At 37.1% G+C, this 18,607-nt stretch overlaps 1 protein-coding gene across 5 annotated transcripts in view; it reads left to right on the forward strand.

Moving 5' to 3' along the window:
• The window catches only part of Dmxl1 (Dmx-like 1), a 170,495-nt gene that overhangs the window by 31,973 nt on the left and 119,915 nt on the right, over nt 1-18,607 (forward strand). For all 5 annotated transcript variants that reach the window (XM_017601109.3, XM_006254710.5, XM_006254711.5 and 2 more), the window contains exons 8-13: nt 2,993-3,182; nt 4,830-4,998; nt 14,215-14,427; nt 15,277-15,530; nt 15,640-16,324; nt 16,413-16,534. In XM_017601109.3, coding sequence (XP_017456598.1) covers nt 2,993-3,182; nt 4,830-4,998; nt 14,215-14,427; nt 15,277-15,530; nt 15,640-16,324; nt 16,413-16,534 — 1,633 coding nt within the window. The remainder of the gene's footprint in view (nt 1-2,992; nt 3,183-4,829; nt 4,999-14,214; nt 14,428-15,276; nt 15,531-15,639; nt 16,325-16,412; nt 16,535-18,607) is intronic.

Raw genomic sequence — 18,607 nt, forward strand, 5'->3', positions numbered from 1 at the left:
GAATGTATATTCTTTTGTTTTAGGATGAAGTACTCTGTGGATATCTGTTAAACTCATTTGATTCATAACTTCTGTTAGTTTCTCTGTGTCTATGTTTAGTTTCTGTTTCCATGATGTGTCCATTGATGAGTGTGGGTGGTTGAAGTCTCCCAATATGTATGAGGTACAATGTGTGTTTTGAACTTTAGTAAGGTTTCTTTTATGAATGTAGGATTCCTTGCATCTGAGGCATAGATATTCAGAATTGAGAGTTCATCTTGGTGGATTCTTTTCTTTGTCGAGTATGTAGTGTCCTCCATATCTTTTTTGATAACTTTTGTTTAAAAGTCTGTTTTATTCGCTATTAGAATGGCTATTCCAGTTTGTTTCTTGGGACCATTTTCTTGAAAAATTTCTTCCCTGCCTTTTAATTTGAAGATGTGTTTGTCTTTGTCACTGAGGTGTGTTTCCTGTATACAATAAAATGCTGGGTCCTGTTTAGGTATCCAGTTTGTTAGACTATGTCTTCTTACTGGCGAATTGAGTCCATTGATGTTGAGAAATATTAGGGACCAATGAGTGTTGTTTCCTATTATTTTTGTTGTTGAGGTGGTATTATGTTTGTGTGGCTATCTTTTTTCAGGTTAGTTGAAAAAAGATTACTTCTTGCTTTTTCTAGGGTGTAGTTTCCTTCCTTGTGTTGAAATTTCTATTATCCTTTGTAGGACTAGATTTGTGGAAAGATATTGTGTACATTTGGTTTTATCATGGAATATCTTGGTTTCTCCATCTATGTTAATTGAGAGTTTTGCTGGATATAGTAACCTGGGCGGACACTTGTTTTTCCTTAGGGTCTGTATGACACCTGCCCAGGATCTTCTGGCTTTTCTAGTCTCTTTCGAGAAGTCTGGTGTGATTTTTGGGAGGTCTGCCTTTATATGTTACTTGACCCTTTTCCTTACTGCTTTTAGTATTTTCTTTGTTTTGTACATTTGGTGATTTGACTATTATGTGATGGTAGGAATTTCTTTTCTGGTCTAATCTATTTTGAGTTTTGTAGGCTTCTATGTTTATGGGCATCTCTTTCTTTAGGCTAGAGAAATTTTCTTCTATAATTTTGTTGAAGATAATTACTAGCAATTTAAGTTGGGAGTCTTCACTCTCTTCTATACCTATTATCCTTAGATTTGATTTTCTCATTGTGTCCTGGATTTCCTGTATGTTTTGGGCTAGGAGCTTTTGGTGTTTTACATTATCTGTGACAGTTGTGTCAGTGTTTTCTATGGTATTTTCTGCCCTGAGATTCTTTTCTTCAATCTCTTGTATTCTATTGGTGATGCTTGTGTCTGACTCCTGATCTCTTTCCTAGGTTTTCTATCTCCAGGTTTGTCTCCTTTGTGATTTCTTCATTGTTTCTATTTCCATTTTTAGATCCTGGGTGGTTTTGTTCAATTCCTTCACCTGTTTCATTGTGTTTTCCTGAATTCTTTAAAGGATTTTTTGTGTTTTTTGTGTAAGGGCTTCTACTTGTTTTCCTGTGTTGTCCTGTATTTCTGTAAGGGAGTTATTTATGTCCTTCTAAAGTTTTCTATCATCATCATGAGATGTGATTTTTTTTTTTTTTTTTTGGTTCTTTTTTTCGGAGCTGGGGCCTGAACCCAGGGCCTTGCGCTTCCTAGGCAAGCGCTCTACCTCTGAGCTAAATCCCCAACCCCGAGATGTGATTTTTAAATCAGAATCTTGCTCTTCCTGTGTGTTGGGTTGTCTAGGACTTGCTGTCGTGGGAGAACTGGGCTCTGATGATTCTAAGTGGCCTTGGTTTCTGTTACTTATGTTCAAGCACTTGTGTCTCGCCATCTGCTTACCTCTGGTGTTAGCTGGTCTTGCTGTGTCTGACAGTGGCTTGACCCTCCTGTAAGCCTGTGTGTCAGGATTTTTGGGGGCCAGCTCTCTCCTGGAGGGATTTGGGTACAGGAATGCACAATGGCACTGGGTCAGCTCCAGGTGCAGACACAAATTAGAAGGATCCTGTCTCAGATTGCTCTTCCTTTCCTGTGTTTTGATGGTCCAGGGGGTCCCTCTGAACAGAAGCAGTGGTCTCATCTGTACTCTCAGGTGTTTCAGCCCTCCTGGTAGACCAGCTTTCTCCTGGCAGGATCTGGATTCAGAGAGTTGTGGCATAGGGTCAGCTCTGGGCGCAGCTGGCAACTGGAAGCCCATCCCTCCTCCTTCCTGCCTCCTTTCCTTTCTTCCTTATATTAGCTAAATTATCTGATAGAGGATTTCTTTGTTGGTACTAGCTCTATATACTTGCTCTTTTGACGATGTCATAAAAGGAAATAACTGAAGTCCAGAATTGCTAAGGATGGATGTGATTTGTTCAGGTCTATCATGAATTCTCTTGCATATCACCACTTTGGGCCTAGGTAGGCAGGAGACGATCAGTATACTATATGCTTATGTCAGTTTCTTAATGATTTTATAGAAAGTAGAACTTGAACATTAAGAAATAGTTAAAAATAATGATCATTCACCTAATGAATAGGGAAGTTTTCTTAGGAACTTTGTTTTGTGCATGTCAATTGAGTAATTATGGCTTGATCCAAGTCATTGCTCTTTAGATGTAATAAAAATCTTAAGATTATTATAATAAAAACCATTTTCTTCTAGACAGAAAAATAGGTTGCTAAACATTTTCTGTTGTGACATCAATAAATACATGTGCTCTTCACATTTTTTTTAAGCTTTTATGTGTATGGTTGTTTTATTTTCTTAAATGTCTCTACAGTGCCCTTGGAAACCATAAGAGGGTGTTGAGTTCCCTCAATTGGAGCTAAAAGGACTAGGAATTAAACCTTGGTCCTCAAGTGGAGTGGCCATCTGTCTGCTGAACATCTCTTTGGCTCCCTTTTTTTTATATTAGTTATAAGTTTAAATATGTATAGAAACACTGCAGAATGTTTATGATATGTTATGTAACTAGTATTGTCTCTAAAATATTTTCATTCCACAGGGCTTCTGTATGTAATGTACTATTGACTTGCTGTAAAGATAATGTATGTCGTCTTTGGGTAGAAACATTTTTACCAAATGATTGTTTGCTGTATGGAAGTGACTGCAACCACTGGTGTGAACCAATTAGTTTAACAAATAACTTAAAGAGAAATGCTTCCAGTAAAGACCGAGTTCAAAGTGCTCTAGAAGTAAGTGTTTTTATTATGTGTTTCCTATAAATTTTAAAATCTTTGTATTTTTTTTCTTTTTGGTTACACAATAATATTATAAGAAGTAGCATATCTTTGGAAAACAATTTTAGAAATGTTCCTTTTATCTAAGTAAAGAAAATACATTTAAGTAATATTTTTGTAACTTAGAACCTATCTTTAATTATGAGATTAATCTTAGCTTAACCAGTTACAAAATGATGGTAACAATTGTAAATTGGCAAATGTAAAATCTGAGGATTCAAAGATGTAATTATAAAAATATATCTTCTCTTAAAGCATAAGATAGATTTGTTTCCTATATTTTGCTGTACTGTTTGTTATCTTTAGACCCACCAGGACATGTCTTTATTTTATAAACATTGATTGTAAAACTCAATTTTTGATGTTTGGGCTAATTGAATATAGGACAAATTTTGCTCCTTTGAAATAAAGTCTTACATTGTAGCTCCAGGCTGCTCTCCGTCTCATGCCAATAATCCTGTCTCTGTCTCTTGTGTTCTGGGATTACAAGTGTGAAAACCCACTTCTGATTGAAAATAGAATAGAAACACTGTCTCAGTATTTCCATTCTTTTTCTTTCTGTTTTACGTTTTGTTTTGTAGACAGCGTTTTTTTCTATGTTGCCTAGGCTATCCTGGAACTCTTTGTAGACGAGGCTACCTTAAACTTGGAGATCCACCTGCTTCTGCCTCTGCCTCTGGAGTGCTGGGATTAAAGGCATGCACCACCACACCTTGTTTCTTATTCTTTTTTTAATATTAAAACATGAAGTGACTTGAAAATGATTTGTCTCTAAACCTGTACAGAACAAGTTTTTTTTTGTTTTTTTTCTTTTCTCTTTTGGTGTTTGTACAGGGTCTCACTATCTCACTATGTAGCTCTAGCTGTCCTGGAACTCATATAGACGAGGCTGGACTGCAAGGCACAGAGCTGATGGCTCAGAATATAATTAAGCTGTGTGGCATATTCAATGACTTTGTATAATAATCACATAACAAAAAGTGTTTGACTAGGAATCTATGTTCTTCTCTGCAATAACCTTAGGTTCTATATGAATTATTTCATGCTATGAAATATCAAAATAGCAAATGTTTAAATTGGATACCACATGAGGTCAGATAAAATTATCTCTGTGAAAAATGATGCTTTTCAAACAATTGAATAACTTGTATATCATGGTTATATCATAGTTACAGGGAGCAAGTTATGGGCAAAAACAACAAGTATACAGATCTTGGTTGGTACTTTGTTTTATTTTTGGAGAAAAGGCTTCATTATTGGCTGTCTCATTGTATAGTTCAGGTTAGCTTAGAACTCAATCAGAGCTCTTCCTACCTTTCTCCCAGGTGCTAAGATTCAAGTGTCCATCACTATCCCCATCTTACTGGTTTTTCAGGTTTTTGATTGTTTATATGTTTTACTTCTAAGTTCTGGAAATTGATTTTAGATGTTGAAAAGCAAATGTGAAAATAGTAGTCCAGATACTTACTCTTCAAATTTAAATTTGATATACAAAAAATGGAGAAATATTTTTTACATATATAATTACATAAAATAGCATTTTTTTATTCATTCTGACAATTGTGATGTAGCAGTCATTTCATTTTGTATTTATTTATACAGGTAAATCTGAGACCTTTCCGTAGAGGTCGGAGTAGATCACTTGCTCTTGTAGCACATACTGGCTATCTGCCTCATCAGCAGGATCCTCACCGTGTCCACAGGAACACGCCACTGCATGCCAATGCACTTTGTCACTTTCATATTGCAGCCAGCATCAACCCAGCCACAGGTAATTAACTATCACACCATCTGGATACCTGTGAATTTAGAGAATTAAGTACTTATCATTTTAGTAGATATTTTCTGTGAGTATAAAAAAATCAGGGGTCACAGATGGTGCACTTAAAGTACTATCTCAAACTGTTTCTTTAAAAAAAAAAAAGGTAGTAGTTGCACATAATTAATACCACCTTTACAGAAGGAGGAAAATTCTTTTGACTTTTACACTTTAGTCCCTTTCTCTAGAACAAAAGACTTTTTTTATATATATCTTGTAGACTATAATGCCTCCTTCTCTTTTCCTATTGAAAGACCCCTGGAGTGGGGAGACCCTCACTCAAGCCTCGGGATGACACGACCCCCTAAGAACTCACGAGAGACCATCCTTGCTGTAATTACACGAGGTTTATTGATAGGAACCAGTGCACTGGTGTTGAGACTCATATCCAACGCAGGGGTAGAGGAGTTCGACCCCGAGTAGCTGGGAGAAAGGGGTATTTAAAGGAAGAAACCACAACCTAAGTGGGTAGGGATGGCGTCATTGGAAAATGTCGAGAATACCAGTGAAAATAACAAGGAGAAGCTTCCTGTTTCTCAAGATTGTTCTTTAAGATTTTAATCTAACTTTATGGTCAGCTAGTTCCTGGGAGAGATTGCTGAACCGGCTGGTGTAATTGCAGTTTTAGGGCCCGACCAGTTTCTTTCTTCTGCTCTAAACTTTGGTCTAGGGAGGGCAATCTTAAAACTTCTACCTTTCACTATCTTTTTTTCTTTACTACCCCCCCACCTCCTCTTTTTAGACAGAGTCTCATTATATAGCCAAGGCTAGCCTCGATATTATAGAATATTCTTGAACATCAATTAAGCATAACCCATTTCATGGAAATTGCTATATTGCATTTTCAAGGAAATATAGCAATGGAATTATCAGTTAACTACTTGAATAGAATTCTGTCTACCAGAATGAGCTCTGCTAAGTCAAAGTATAGAGATACTCTTGATTTATTTGGTTGACTGTAATCTTAGTTGTAAAAGTATCCATGAGCCAAGAAAAATATGTCAGAATATTGAATCATCTTTATTAAAATGTTACTTAGATTTGGGAAAGATCACCTTTATCAAATACATAAAACTGACAGTGCTTATAAACCAGTTACCTACAAAGTCAATGGTGTAATATCGAAGACCCCTGTTGAGTAAAGGACAGTATTAGGCTACAGTGTAGCTCAGTGGTAAAGTGGTTTTTTAGCATGAATGAGGCCCTTGCTTTGATTTGTAGCACCTCAGAAAAAAATGAAATTAATGTAAAAAGCAACAATATTAAAAGAATAAAGCAAGCCTGAACTCTCACTTTAATGAAAAAGCATAAGCAATTATTGAAAGAAGAACCCGAATTTGAGTGTGGCATCTCCTTGACAAGTTCCAATAAGGAGAACTAAAACTTTCTTTAAATTATAGGTCACCTAGGAAAACTGTGGTGGTCTAAATAAGAATGGCTTCCATACTCATATTTAAATGCCAAGTCATCAGGGAGTGGCACTATTTGAAAGAATTAAAAGGGTTAGGAATGTCCCTGTTGAAGGAAGTGCTCCACTGGGCATGGGCTTTGAGGTTTGAAATGCTAGGCTAGCACTCTGCCAACAGAACAGATTGTAGAACTCTGAGCTACTTCTCCAGCACCTGCATGTCACCACGCTCCCCACCATAATAATAATGCACTAACCTCAGAAACTGTAAGCAAGCCCCAATTGAATGCTTCTTCTATAAAAGTTGCTTTGTCATGATGTCTCTTAATGGCAGTATAACAGTGATTAAGACAAAAATCTTATAGCATGTCAAAACACAATATTGTTGGAATCTCATTTCCATTCTTATATCCTCACCATGAAAGTTTGTTACAAAAATAACCTTTGTGTTCTTTGAGTGGAACAAAAAGCTGAGTTTTCTTTAGTTAGAATATCTTGCTAAAAGCAATCAGTATTTCTTCTCTTATGTACTTAACAGTTGTAACTCCTATTGTCAGTTAATGGCATTCTAATCTTATTTGAATTGGTGCAAGCCAAAAAAGAGAAAGCCTTTTCCATAACTTCTTGGAGAAGTGCCATTTCAGTCCCCAGCTCTACCCAAGAACAATGAAATTGGCAGTTCAGCTGTTTGGGGCTTTTAGTTAGTTGCTTAATCTATACCAGTGTAGAAATTAGGGGTACTGTTAGGAATTGGAGAGAAAGTGACACTTTAATAACTGACAACCTGCTCTCTTGAAGTCTGTAATCAGATGTTAGATTAGGTAAATAAATAATCAAAATACTTGTTACTATATATAAACAGAAACTCTTGGGTTGGATGCACTAGAGCTTGCTTCTGATAGGAGAATCAAGGGAAAGGTTCTTTCCTTTACCATTTATTCGAGTATTATTTCTACTTTTGTCTTAACTATAGATAAACCAAACAGATGATTCTATTGATTTCTTTTCAGAATCTTTTATCGTGGAAAAAACTTAATTTGGAGAATATTGTTTGTATTCTTTAAGACCATTGTAGCCTTCTATTGATAACAACATGATTCAGCTTTCATTAACATGATAGACTTGAATTTTCTTTTTTTCTTTCTTTCTTTTTTTTTTTATTAACTTGAGTATTTCTTATTTACATTTCGAGTGTTATTCCCTTTCCCGGTTTCTGGGCAAACATCCCCCTAACCCCTCCCACTCCCCTTCTTTATGGGTGTTCCCCTCCCCATCCTCCCCCCATTGCCGCCCTCCCACCAACAATCACGTTCACTGGGGTTCAGTCTTAGTAGGACCAAGGGCTTCCCCTTCCACTGGTGATCTTACTAGAATATTCATTGCTACCTATGAGGTCAGAGTCCAGGGTCAGTCCATGTATATAGTCTTTAGGTAGTGGCTTAGTCCCTGGAAGCTCTGGTTACTTGGCATTGTTGTTCATAAGGGGTCTCGAGCTCCTTCAAGCTCTTCCATTTCTTTCTCTGATTCCTTCAACGGGTGTCCCCTTCTCAGTTCAGTGGTTTGCTGCTGGCATTCGCCTCTGTATTTGCTGTATTCTGGCTGTGTCTCTCAGGAGCGATCCACATCCGGCTCCTGTAGGCCTGCACTTCTTTGCTTCATCCATCTTGTCTAATTGGATGGCTGTATATGTATGTGCCACACATGTGGGGCAGGCTCTGAATGGGTGTTCCTTCTGTGTCTGTTTTAATCTTTGCCTCTCTATTCCCTGCCAAGGGTATTCTTGTTCCCCTTTTAAAGAAGGAGTGAAGCATTCACATTTTGATCATCTGTCTTGAGTTTCATGTGTTCTAGGCATCTAGGGTAATTCAAACATATGGGCTAATAGCCACTTATCAATGAGTGCATACCATGTGTGTTTTTCTGTGATTGGGGTACCTCACTCAGGATACTATTTTCCAGTTCCAACCATTTGCCTACGAATTTCATAAAGTCATTGTTTTTGATAGCTGAGTAATATTCCATTGTGTAGATGTACCACATTTTCTGTATCCATTCCTCTGTTGAAGGGCATCTGGGTTCTTTCCAACTTCTGGCTATTATAAATAAGGTTGCTATGAACATAGTGGAGCACGTGTCTTTTTTATAAGTTGGGGCATCTTTTGGGTATATGCCCAAGAGAGGTATAGCTGGATCCTCAGGCAGTTCAATGTCCAATTTTCTAAGGAACCTCCAGACTGATTTCCAGAATGGTTGTACCAGTCTGCAATCCCACCAACAATGGAGGAGTGTTCCTCTTTCTCCACATCCTCGCCAGCATCTGCTGTCACCTGAGTTTTTGATCTTAGCCATTCTCACTGGTGTGAGGTGAAATCTCAGGGTTGTTTTGATTTGCATTTCCCTTATGACTAAAGATGTTGAACATTTTTTTAGGTGTTTCTCAGCCATTCGGCATTCCTCAGCTGTGAATTCTTTGTTTAGCTCTGAACCCCATTTTTTAATAGGGTTATTTGTCTCCCTGCGGTCTAACGTCTTGAGTTCTTTGTATATTTTGGATATAAGGCCTCTATCTGTTGTAGGATTGGTAAAGATCTTTTTCCAATCTGTTGGTTGCCGTTTTGTTTTAACCACAGTGTCCTTTGCCTTACAGATGCTTTGCAGTTTTATGAGATCCCATTTGTTGATTCTTGATCTTACAGCATAAGCCATTGGTGTTTTGTTCAGGAAATTTTTTCCAGTGCCCATGTGTTCCAGATGCTTCCCTAGTTTTTCTTCTATTAGTTTGAATGTATCTGGTTTGATGTGGAGGTCCTTTATCCACTTGGACTTAAGCTTTGTACAGGGTGATAAGCATGGATCGATCTGCATTCTTCTACATGTTGACCTCCAGTTGAACCAGCACCATTTGCTGAAAATGCTATCATTTTTCCATTCGATGGTTTTGGCTCCTTTGTCAAAAATCAAGTGCCCATAGGTGTGTGGGTTCATTTCTGGGTCTTCAATTCTGTTCCATTGGTCTGTCTCTCTGTCTCTGTACCAATACCATGCAGTTTTTATCACTCTTGTGCTGTAATACTGCTTGAGTTCAGGGATAGTGATTCCCCCTGAAGTCCTTTTATTGTTGAGGATAGCTTTAGCTATCCTGGGTTTTTTGTTATTCCAGATGAATTTGCAAATTGTTCTGTCTAACTCTTTGAAGAATTGGATTGGTATTTTGATGGGGATTGCATTGAATCTGTAGATTGCTTTTGGTAAAATGGCCATTTTTACTATATTAATCCTGCCAATCCATGAGTATGGGAGATCTTTCCATCTTCTGAGGTCTTCTTCAATTTCCTTCTTCAGTGTCTTGAAGTTCTTATTGTACAGATCTTTTACTTGCTTTGTTAAAGTCACACCGAGGTACTTTATATTATTTGGGTCTATTATGAAGGGTGTCGTTTCCCTAATTTCTTTCTCGGCTTGTTTCTCTTTTGTATAGAGGAAGGCAACTGATTTATTTGAGTTAATTTTATACCCAGACACTTTGCTGAAGTTGTTTATCAGCTTTAGTAGTTCTCTGGTGGAACTTTTGGGATCACTTAAATATACTATCATATCATCTGCAAATAGTGATATTTTGACTTCTTCTTTTCCTATCTGTATCCCCTTGACCTCCTTTTGTTGTCTGATTGCTCTGGCTAGAACTTCAAGAACTATATTGAATAAGTAGGGAGAGAGTGGGCAGCCTTGTCTAGTCCCTGATTTTAGTGGGATTGCTTCAAGTTTCTCTCCATTTAGTTTAATGTTAGCAACTGGTTTGCTGTATATGGCTTTTACTATGTTCAGGTATGGGCCTTGAATTCCTATTCTTTCCAGGACTTTTATCATGAAGGGGTGTTGAATTTTGTCAAATGCTTTCTCAGCGTCTAATGAAATGATTATGTGGTTTTGTTCTTTCAGTTTGTTTATATAATGGATCACGTTGATGGTTTTCCGTATATTAAACCATCCCTGCATGCCTGGGATGAAGCCTACTTGGTCATGGTGGATGATTGTTTTGATGTGCTCTTGGATTCGGTTTGCCAGAATTTTATTGAGTATTTTTGTGTCGATATTCATAAGGGAAATTGGTCTTAAGTTCTCTTTCTTTGTTGTGTCTTTGTGTGGTTTAGGTATAAGAGTAATTGTGGCTTCGTAGAAGGTATTCGGTAGTGATCCATCTGTTTCAATTTTGTGGAATAGTTTGGATAATATTGGTATGAGGTCTTCTATGAAGGTTTGATAGAATTCTGCACTAAACCCGTCTGGACCTGGGCTCTTTTTGGTTGGGAGACCTTTAATGACTGCTTCTATTTCCTTAGGAGTTATGGGGACAACTGGTTTATCTGTTCCTGATTTAACTTCGGTACCTGGTATCTGTCTAGGAAATTGTCCATTTCCTGAAGATTTTCAAGTTTTGTTGAATATAGGTTTTTATAGTAAGATCTGATGATTTTTTGAATTTCCTCTGAATCTGTTGTTATGTCTCCCTTTTCATTTCTGATTTTGTTAATTTGGACACACTCTCTGTGTCCTCTCGTTAGTCTGGCTAAGGGTTTATCTATCTTGTTGATTTTCTCAAAGAACCAACTTTTGGTTCTGTTGATTCTTTCTATGGTCCTTTTTGTTTCTACTTGGTTGATTTCAGCTCTCAGTTTGATTATTTCCTGCCTTCTACTCCTCCTGGGTATATTTGCTTCTTTTTGTTCTAGAGCTTTTAGGTGTGCTGTCAAGCTGCTGACATATGCTCTTTCCTGTTTCTTTCTGCAGGCACTCAGCGCTATGAGTTTTCCTCTTAGCACAGCTTTCATTGTGTCCCATAAGTTTGGGTATGTTTTACCTTCATTTTCATTAAATTCTCAAAAGTCTTTAATTTCTTTATTTATTTCTTCCTAGACCAGGTTATCATTGAGTAGAGCATTGTTCAATTTTCACGTGTATGTGGGCATTCTTCCCTTATTGTTATTGAAGACCAGCTTTAGGCCATGGTGGTCTGATAGCACGCATGGGATTATTTCTACCTTTCTGTACCTGTTGAGGCCCGTTTTTTGACCAATTATATGGTTAGTTTTGGAGAAAGTATCATGAGGAGCTGAGAAGAAGGTATATCCTTTTTCTTTAGGATAGAATATTCTATAAATATCTGTTAAATCCATTTGGCTCATGACTTCTCTTAGTCTGTCTACGTCTCTGTTTAATTTCTGTTTCCATGATCTGTCCATTGATGAGAGTGGGGTGTTGAAATCTCCTACTATTATTGTGTGAGGTGCAATGTGTGTTTTGAGCTTCAGTAAGGTTTCTTTTACATATGTAGGTGCCCTTGTATTTGGGGCATAGATATTTAGGATTGAGAGTTCATCTTGGTGGATTTTTCCTTTGATGAATATGAAGTGTCCTTCCTTACCTTTTTTGATGACTTTTAGTTGGAAATTGATTTTATTTGATATTAGAATGGCTACTCCAGCTTGCTTCTTCTGACCATTTGCTTGGAAAGTTGTTTTCCAGCCTTTCACTCTGAGGTAGTGTCTGTCTTTGTCTCTGAGGTGTGTTTCCTGTAGGCAGCAAAATGCAGGGTCCTCGTTGCGTATCCAGTTTGTTAATCTATTTCTTTTTATTGGGGAGTTGAGGCCATTGATGTTGAGAGATATTAAGGAATAGTGATTATTGCTTATGTTATATTCATATTTGGGTATGAGGTTATGTTTGTGTGCTTTTCTTCTCTTTGTTTTGTTGCCAAGACGATTAGTTTCTTGCTCCTTCTAGCGTATAGCTTGCCTCCTTATGTTGGGCTTTACTATTTATTATCCTTTGTAGTGCTGGATTTGTAGAAAGATATTGTGTAAATTTGGTTTTGTCATGGAATATCTTGGTTTCTCCATCTATGTTAATTGAGAGTTTTGCAGGATACAGTAACCTGGGCTGGCATTTGTGTTCTCTTAGGGTCTGTATGACATCTGTCCAGGATCTTCTGGCTTTCATAATTTCTGGCGAAAAGTCTGGCGTGATTCTGATAGGTCTCCCTTTATATGTTACTTGACCTTTTTCCCTTACTGCTTTTAATATTCTTTCTTTGTTTTGTGCGTTTGGTGTTTTGACTATTATGTGACTGGAGGTGTTTCTTTTCTGGTCCAATCTATTTGGAGTTCTGTAGGCTTCTTGTATGCTTATGGGTATCTCTTTCTTTAGGTTAGGGAAGTTTTCTTCTATGATTTTGTTGAAGATATTTACTGGTCCTTTGAGCTGGGAGCCTTCACTCTCTTCTATACCTATTATCCTTAGGTTTGATCTTCTCATTGAGTCCTGGATTTCCTGTATGTTTTGGACCAGTAGCTTTTTCTGCTTTACATTATCCTTGACAGTTGAGTCGATGATTTCTATGGAATCTTCTGCTCCTGAGATTCTCTCTTCCATTTCTTGTATTCTGTTGGTGAAGCTCGTATCTATAGCTCCTTGTCTCTTCTTTTGGTTTTCTATATCCAGGGTTGTTTCCATGTGTTCTTTCTTGATTGCTTCTATTTCCATTTTTAATTCCTTCAACTGTTTGATTGTGTTTTCCTGGAATTCTTTCAGGGATTTTTGTGACTCCTCTCTATGGGCTTCTACTTGTTTATTTATGTTTTCCTGGAATTCTTTTAGGGATTTTTGTGATTCCTCTCTGTAGGCTTCTACTTGTTCTCTAAGGGAGTTCTTCACGTCTTTCTTGAAGTCCTCCAGCATCATGATCAAATATGATTTTGAAACTAGATCTTGCCTTTCCGGGTTGTTTGGATATTCCGTTTTTGCTTTGGTGGGAGAATTGGGCTCCCATGATGTCATGTAGTCTTGGTTTCTGTTGCTTGGGTTCCTGTGTATGCCTCTCGCCATCAGATTATCTCTAGTGTTACTTTGTTCTGCTATTTCTGACAGTGACTAAACTGTCCTATAAACCTGTGTTTCAGGAGTGCTGTAGACCTGTTTTCCTGTTTCCAGCTCAGTTTCTCTATTTGATGATACAAGAAAGGTTGTGGAAAGCCTCCAATAGCCTTGACAGTTGCCCATGATTCTGGTACCCCTTTGGCCAACAATAAGACGTAGCTCATTCCTAGCACTGGAGGTTTTTCTTGGCCATATAAGATGTCTAGTTGGAGCATTGTTTCTCCCAATGTATGGTGACTCCACTTAGATCCGTATAGTTTTTCAAATGCACTTTAGCGTTATTTGTCCCTCTTCATATTTCTCCTTTTACCCTGTCTTTTAATCCCTTGACATTTAATTCACATATTCTCTTTTCTCCCTTATCTCTCCTTAACACTGTATTCTGCTTCCTCCTCCTTGAGAGATCTTTTCCTTCCCCTTTGTTCCTTGCTAGTTTCTAATGTCAATGGTTATTTGAATTATAACATACATATCATAAATTTGAAAGCTAACATCCACATGTTAGAGAGAAACATGCAGTGTTTACCCTTTGGGATCTGAATTACCTCACTTAGCGTATTTTTTCAGCTTCATCCATTTACCTGCAAATTTATTTTATTAAACAGCTGAATAATATTCCATTGTATAAATGTACCACATTTTCATTATATATTTATCAGTTGATAGACATCTAGGTTGTTTCTAGTTTCTAGTTGTAAAATAACTTTTAAGTTAAATTTAAAACTAGATAAATTTTATACAAACAAAAGTATAATGAAAATAGAAATTGTGTATTCTGTGTTATAGTGGTTTGCAATTTTAATTTTGTCATTTGTTTTTCTTTATAGACATCCCTCTTCTTCCATCTATTACGTCTTTGAGTTTAAGTGTAAATGAAGAGCAGTGTGGACCTTTTGTGGTACACTGGTTAAACAATAAAGAGTTGCATTTTACTTTGTCCATGGAGGTCTTCTTACAGCAACTTAGAAAGAGTTTTGAACAGCCCTCATCTGAGGCCAGTGTAGAAGACTCTATTCAGGCAGATGTAAAATCTGATGAAGGTAAAGATTTAAGAAGGATGAAATTTTATTTTGAGTCCAAAATAAGTAGTTTTTGTGGATAAAACTACTTATTATAAGAGATAATTTCCCAAGGTCATTAGGGCATAATGTAAATATGGACTAGCTCATTTAATAACTGGGTATAAATACTCTTGATCACACTACTTTTTTTCCCCCAGAGCCTTCTGATATTTTGGGTTTATCAATTCTTGTGGCTTTATGAATTATGTATAGATTAATGGCATCAAATACATTATCTCATATACTATACAACTACTTTCCTGAATCTGCAATTTAAATATATTTGATCTATATGTATATTAGAGTTGATAAACACTGTGTGAAATAAGGCAAGTATGGTAACCACTGTACCACTAATGGCACAGTGCATTTTGTATAGGGGCTTAGACTACTTTGTATCCATCATGCAGTTGGATGTGGAGGAGGAGAGGGCAGGGAGAGGGTACATGTGTTTTCTCTCTGCCTTGACACAGAATTGATACATACCACTTCCACTCTGATTACACTGGCAAGACAGAATCACAGAGTCATTTTCTAACCAATTTTTAAGCTTTTATTTTTTTTTCATTTAAATTTGGTCAAAAAATTTGTCATTGCCCCCTTCAATATTCCTTATCCAGGAGTTAAGGAGTGGGCATTGAGTCTGGACTTTTTGAAAGATAAAGATGTACATGTGAGCATATCCCACTAGCTGTCTGATTGCTAAGTTCACTTCATTAATCTTATTTCTTGTTAATACAAAAAGTATGTTTTTCACCTTGAATTCTTTTAGAAAGCTCTTTTAATTTATAGTGATAACTTTATTGGTTCATGAACTTTTGCTTATAGAAATGGATGGTGGTGTTGATGATTTAAAAATAAATCATGAAAAGAAGGAATTGGGTGAAGACAAAATGTTACCAAGCTCAAGTTTTACACCATTATCATCTGCTGCCATTGATCATCAGATTGAAGTGCTTCTGTCTGAATGGAGTAAAAACGCAGACATGCTTTTCAGTATTCATCCCATGGATGGGTCTTTACTAGTTTGGCATGTAGATTGGCTAGATGAATACCAGCCTGGTATGTTTCGTCAAGTTCAGGTACTGTTAATCATCTATGATGAGTTCATTCTTTTTTGTTAATGTGAAAACTTTTTGTAACATGTTTTTATGTAATTATATGTTCTAATACCCACCTTCTTAATTCTAGGTGTCCTTTGTTTCCAGAATCCCTGTAGCTTTCCCCACAGGTGATGCAAACTCTCTTTGTAAAAGCATAGTAATGTACGCCTGTACCAAGAATGTTGACTTGGCTATTCAACAAGGAAAACAGAAACCTACTGGCCTCACTCGCTCTACATCAATGCTTATCTCCTCTGGACACAGTAAATCATCAAATAACTTAAAATTAAGTATTTTTACCCCGAATGTTATGATGATTTCAAAGCATGCTGATGGTTCTTTGAATCAGTGGCTGGTTAGTTTTGCTGAGGAATCTGCTTTTTCTACAGTGCTTAGTATTTCTCACAAATCCAGATACTGTGGTCATCGTTTTCATCTTAATGATTTAGCTTGCCACTCAGTATTACCTTTATTACTGACAACATCACACCATAATGCATTAAGGACACCAAATGTTGGTAACCAAAAGCAAGCTCATGACACTATAAATATTGAAGAATGTTCCTTGGCACAGCAAAATAAAAGCAATGTTGATATGGCATTTCAAGATCCCAATGCAGTTTATAGTGAGCTTATTCTTTGGAGGGTTGATCCAGTTGGGCCACTATCTTTTTCTGGAGGAGTGTCTGAGCTTGCCCGGATTAATTCTCTTCATGTTTCTGCCTTTTCCAATGTGGCATGGCTCCCTACTCTCATACCCAGTTACTGTCTAGGTAAGCACACTGATTTCCATTTCAGTGATTTAGATTTTTATATACTTACTGAAAGGTTACGTTTTAAATGTTTATAAATACCTTCTAGGTGCATACTGCAACTCTCCTAGTGCATGCTTTGTAGCTAGTGATGGACAATATCTGAGGTTATATGAAGCAGTTATTGATGCCAAGAAACTTTTATATGAGCTTTCCAACCCTGAAATTTCTGTAAGTACAAACTTTATGATGTTTTTAGATACTTAACCTGTACTTGCTTGACCTGTTCTAGAATTGTGGCCTATATTTTGTGACAGATAGTCACATTTTGTTACTTTTTTAAAAAACCTTCATCTTGTACTTGTATAGTGATTTTAAGTTAAGCCCCTTCATTATTTCTAGACTGGGGTTGAGCTCATTATTATTGTTTTATACTCACGGACCCTGCAGACAAACATGTTGGTTATGTACTAAAACACCAAGGAAGTCATGGTGCAGTAAAGTAAGAGTACTCAGAGCGAAAAGCACAAAGTTAGCCTGGTTGAGCATGTATGTCAATAAGCCTGTGATCTATGAGTTCAAGTCTCAGCCCCTCCCTCAGCCCCTCCCCCCCGAGTCTAGTTCTATGTTCTTTACTCAAAGATAGATGGGGACTACCATCTTTAGAAACTTGCTGGTTCCTCTATAGTTAAAAGGAACCAACTCTAGAGAATAATAAGAGTGGAATTTTAATCTTAAACATGAGAAGAAAAAGCCCTTGGCTTGGTTGCAGCTCAAAAAAGTCTGCCTGCCTGCCTGCCTGCCTGCCTTCCTTCCTTCCTTCCTTCCTTCCTTCCTTCCTTCCTTCCTTCCTTCCTTTCTTCCTTCCTCCTTCCCTCCCTCCCTTCCTTCCTTCCTTCCTTCCTTCCTTCAAGATTTATTTATTTACTTTATATAACTACACTGTAGCTGTCTTCAGATACACCAGAGGAGGGCATCAGATCCCATTACAGATGTTTGTGAGCCACCATGTGGTTGCTGGGAATTGAACTCAGGACCTCTGGAAGAGTAGTCAGTGCTCTTAACTGCTGACCATCTCTCCAGCCCCAAGGAAGTCTTTCAAGTTTAACACTTATACCATGCTAGAGACCCACTTCTTACACCTCTTACAAAGCCTAACTAGTGGAAGCCTACTGTCTCTATTTACTAAGCCCTCCACTAAGAGAATATTTCTGCATTCTTTTAGTACTAATGTGTAGCTGGGTTTTTGTTTTGTTTTTCTGTTTTTGGTTGATTACTTGACTTTAGGAAAAGAGAAACGTGTTTTTAGACATAGGCTAGCCTTAAACACACAGCTCTTTTTGCTTCTGTCTCCTGTGTGCTCTGCAGGAGGCATTTGCAGGCTTATTGGTGTTTTCAAATATCTCCTGAGGCAGACTGTGCTTAAGCTTCCTGCTTAGATGATTCTAACCTAATTTACCAATAGTTACCAGTTTTTTTTGTTTTTTTTTTTTTTTGTTTTTTTTTTTTTTTGTTTTGTTTTTTTTTTTCGGAGCTGGGGACCAAACCCAGGGCCTTGTGCTTCTTAGGCAGGCGCTCTACCACTGAGCTAAATCCCCAACCCCTAGTCCAGTTTTTAATGCTCAGAGTATAAAAGTAGTAGATCATTGCTTTATGATGTCCTGTGAAGTTTTTTTTAAAGGATAATTTTATAAAACAATGTTTTGCAAAGCATATGAGTATGTATGTTACACACATTTATTGCTTTTGTAACAAGAGACATTTATTGAGGGTCTTTTATTTGTTGAGCATTGTTTTAACTGTTGGAAGTTTGGTTGTAAAAAGTCAGAAACTAATACCAGAAAGCTCATTCTAGTGAAGTAAGATAAGCTGGTGGAAGGGAACTAGCTAAAAATATATTGGTTAACAAGTACTGTGGAGAGAAACAGTGTTGCAAAAGAAATAGGGAGTGTCCCTGGCTGTTTAAGGGAATGCTTTATAGAAAACACATGAAGGAATTGAATGAGCTAGACATATGGCTACAGGGAGAGTGATTCAAAAAGAAGGTTGACCCTGCAGCCAAAAGATATTGGTTATGTAATAAAACACTAAGGAGGTCATTGTGGAGTAAAGTAAATTAGAGTAGTCAGAGATAAAAGCAGAGAGTTAGCCTGGTCAGATCCTTTGGAGGAGGCCTTATAGTCCTTGAACTTTTGCCTAAAATGATATGGAAATCATGGAAAATCCTATAATGTTTATAGTTGAAAGAAACTATATTTATATTACTTGAGTTCATGATTTATCATAACTGTGTTTGAAATTTTG

This window comes from Rattus norvegicus, chromosome 18, assembly GCF_036323735.1.
Source record: "Rattus norvegicus strain BN/NHsdMcwi chromosome 18, GRCr8, whole genome shotgun sequence".
Taxonomy (NCBI): Eukaryota; Metazoa; Chordata; class Mammalia; order Rodentia; family Muridae; genus Rattus; species Rattus norvegicus.